Source organism: Monoraphidium neglectum (genome assembly GCF_000611645.1).
Source record: "Monoraphidium neglectum strain SAG 48.87 unplaced genomic scaffold scaffold05024, whole genome shotgun sequence".
In the NCBI taxonomy this organism is placed as follows: Eukaryota; Viridiplantae; Chlorophyta; class Chlorophyceae; order Sphaeropleales; family Selenastraceae; genus Monoraphidium; species Monoraphidium neglectum.
The window spans coordinates 296-3,672 of record NW_014008606.1 but is presented as its reverse complement, the minus strand read 5'-3'; the positions used below and the strand labels follow the sequence as shown (position 1 = coordinate 3,672).

Below are 3,377 nucleotides of genomic sequence, written 5' to 3'. Positions count from 1 at the left end.
GAGCGGGCGCTTGCGGCTGGGGAGAGGGGGCGCCCGCGCGGGCGGTCAGCACGCTTCTGCAAGGAGACCGCCCGCGCCGGCGCCGGCGCTGGCGCAACACTTGTGGCTGCCAGGCGCTGGCGCCCTCCCGCGTGCACCACCCCGCGCCCCAGTGGCGCGCCGCCCCTTTCGCATGAACACGCGTGCGCGTGGATCCAACCCGGCCCTCAGCGCCATGCGGCGGGCAGGGTGCTGGCCGCCAGGCCGCCGCACCCGCGGCCGCGCCGCGCCCCTGCAACACATTTTGTCAGGGCATGCCTGTGCGCTGCATCAAGGCCCCTGCAACGCACAAAGCCCCAGGCGTCCCCCAACTCCCTCCCCTTCAATATGACACGCAACACGCCCCTCGCCGGCTGCCCCAGCACACGCCGACACGAATCCAAGGACCCGAGGCGCCCACGAGCAGACGCGCGCCAGCAAAAACAGCGCACGCCTGAGGTTCCAGGCCGCACCAGCTGCACATGTCGCGCCCGCACACCAGCTGGCCTTGCCCCCTCCTCCCCTTCCCCCCACCCACACAAAAAACACACCTGCACGTTCTTGCGCTGCTTCCACCTCCGGCTGAGCATGTCCCAGTTCTGAGCGCTGGACAGCACCAGCTGGGCGCGCTCCAGGCGCTTCAGGTCGGACGCGCTCTCGCCTGGGGTTGGAGGGGGGGGATGGTGTGTGTGTGTGCGCGTGTGTGTTGACGAGCAGTCTGGTGTGTTTTGTCTCTACAGTGCATGCATCTCGTGTGTGTGTGTGTGTGTGTTGGGTGGGGGGGGGGGTATATGCCGGACCCGCGTCAGCGCGCCGCTGCACGTGGAAAATGACAGGGGACGCGCCGCGAAGCCAGCGCGCCCACCCCCATCCACAGCGCTGTGCCTCACCGGTCAGCACCTCCACCGTGAGGCCGAGGCCCTTCCCAAACTTCTCCCGCCAGTCGGCCGCCCTCTCAGCCACGATGGCGTCCAGGGGCGCCACGTAGACGCACCTGGGGAGGGGGGGTGCGGGTTGGTGATGCGTGGGGCCGCTTGCGGAGGCTTCCCACCCACCCTGAGGTTTCTTTGGCAGAGCAGAGTTATGGGTGACCCGCACTTTGAGAAGCATGCCGTTGTGTTGTCCAGACTCCTCCAAGCGCAAAGCACAGCGCCGGCCTCGCTGCGCTCTCATGGCAAAGGAGGACGGCGCTCTGCGTTACGCCCCTTGCAGCCGCCGCCAAAGCCCAGGCAGCGGCGGTGGCCCCTCGCTGCTTCGCAACACCCCACGGGCTGCCCCCAAACACCTGGCCCTGTGAAGCGTGAAAAAAACCCCAGCACTAGCCCCAGCTCGTTTGACATCCACAACACACATGGTCGCAAAAATATAGTGCGCCCCCCTACACACACACACACACGCGCGCGCACACACACACACACACACACACACTCGTGCGCTGACGACCAAAGCCCGCGCCCAAAGGCCGCCCCCGCGGCCACACCCACCGGGCCACGCCCTTGCCCTCCTTGGCGCGCTGCAGCATCCTGAGCAGCGCAAACTCCGCGGCTATGGTCTTGCCGCTGCCCGTGGGTGCTGCCAGCAGCACGTTGTCGTCGGTGTGGTACAGCGCATTGAAGACCTGGGGGAATTATGGGTGTTTATGTTGGGGGGCGGGGGGCGGGGGGAGGGGTGGATCATCAGGAACGCGATATTTGTGGGATGCGATGTGTGTGAGTTCGCGTGTGTGCGTGTATGTGTCCGCGTGCGCGCATATATGTGTGTGTGTGTGTGTATGTAGGAGAGAAAGAGTGTGTGTGTGGATGTGTGTTGGATCAAAAACCCCATCGTGAATGAAATTGAAGCTGGGTGATGCAAAGGGAGGTGGAGGGCGTGCCCCCTGCCTGGCAGGCAGGAGTGCCAGGGCCGCGCCGGAATTCAGTCGAGCGAGAGGGAGGGACGAACTGGGTGCAATGGGTGCATGGGGGCGAGGGGTCCGGGAGGAGTGACGGTGGGGGAGAGCGCGTGGGCTGCTGCATTCGGGCGCACCCGTGGCGCGCGCGCGCGGACCGCCGCGCGCGCGTAACTGCGCAGCGCAACCATACCCGCCCGCGCCGCCGCGCTCGGCTGTTGGTGCAATCGGAGCGCACCCGTCGGGCGCGTGTGTACGTGGCAGGGGCCGTCACAGGCGGCAGGCCGTCACAGGCAGCGCCCCCTGGAAACCCCCATGATGCGAACTACACTCACCACCCCCGACTGAGCGCTCGGCCTGACAACAAAACCGCAACTCATGGTCTCCTGTGAACGGCACTGTACAGCAAATCGTCCCAACAGCCGACGCCCCCTTGAAGCACGCCAGATGCAAACCAGGCCACTCATAACCAACTCCTCAGCCTGCCAGCCCCCACCCCCACTTGCGATCCCCCTTGCATAACACCGTTCACCCCTCCCCTCCGGCCCCACGCCAACACACACACGTCCACACACAAACACACACACACACGCCCCCCCCACACACCCACACACCCACACGCACACCCACACACACACACACTCCAAGCGCACCCAACCAGCCCCGACCCACCTGCGTCTGGATGGCGTTGAACACCGCTATAGGCCGCTGCGCCGCCGCGCCGGCCCCGCCCTCGCCGCCCGCGGGCCGCGTGTAGAGCTCCTCGAAGGCCGCGTTGCGCAGCGCGGTGACGGGCAGGGGCTGCAGGTCCAGCAGCTCCGTGGGGGGCGAGAACTTCTCGGGCAGGATGAGGTGCCTGGTATTTTTGCACCGAGGGGGGGGGGAAGGAAGGTGACGCGGGTGGGGGCCGTCGGTTGGGCGGCGGTTAACGTTCAGTCGGGCATCTGTCGGGAGCCAACAGAGGGTGGGTCAGGGACCGCTGGGGGCACAGGAAGGCGGCCCGCATTACCCAGCGGTCGGCAGCGAGGCCTCGCGGCTGCAGCTCTCAGCGTCATCGAGGACGGGACGCAAAACCTTGCAACACCCTTGCGTGCGGCAAGCAGAGCCAGCACGCAACACGTCGCATAAAGCGGGTGCCAAGCGCCACACACCTCAAGAGCGGCGGCTCACAATGCGCTCAACCCACTTGAACCATCTACCATTGTCCTCAAACTGACCACACGCACGCCCTGCACCCCCCTACACACACACACACACACACACACACACACACACACACACACGCGCACCTGAAGCTGATGGGCAGCACGGCTTCGCAGGCGAGCCACCTGTCGCTGACCAGCCGCACAAAGTACTGCGGCGGCAGCGGCTCGCTGATGGGCAGCGTGAACGAAAGCCCGCTCTCCTCGCCGCCCGCCACCAGGGCCTTGCGCAGCAGCCAGAACTGGTGGTGCAGCAGAACCTGGGGGGG

At 66.5% G+C, this 3,377-nt stretch overlaps 1 protein-coding gene across 1 annotated transcript in view; it reads right to left on the bottom strand.

Moving 5' to 3' along the window:
• Positions 1-309: 309 nt before the first annotated feature.
• The window catches only part of MNEG_15093 (small nuclear ribonucleoprotein), a gene marked incomplete at both ends in the record, with an annotated part of 3,175 nt that continues 107 nt past the window's right edge, over positions 310-3,377 (bottom strand). The window contains 7 exons of the mRNA XM_014036436.1: positions 310-318; positions 570-679; positions 909-1,012; positions 1,503-1,636; positions 2,044-2,121; positions 2,579-2,762; positions 3,196-3,368. Coding sequence (XP_013891890.1) covers positions 310-318; positions 570-679; positions 909-1,012; positions 1,503-1,636; positions 2,044-2,121; positions 2,579-2,762; positions 3,196-3,368 — 792 coding nt within the window. The remainder of the gene's footprint in view (positions 319-569; positions 680-908; positions 1,013-1,502; positions 1,637-2,043; positions 2,122-2,578; positions 2,763-3,195; positions 3,369-3,377) is intronic.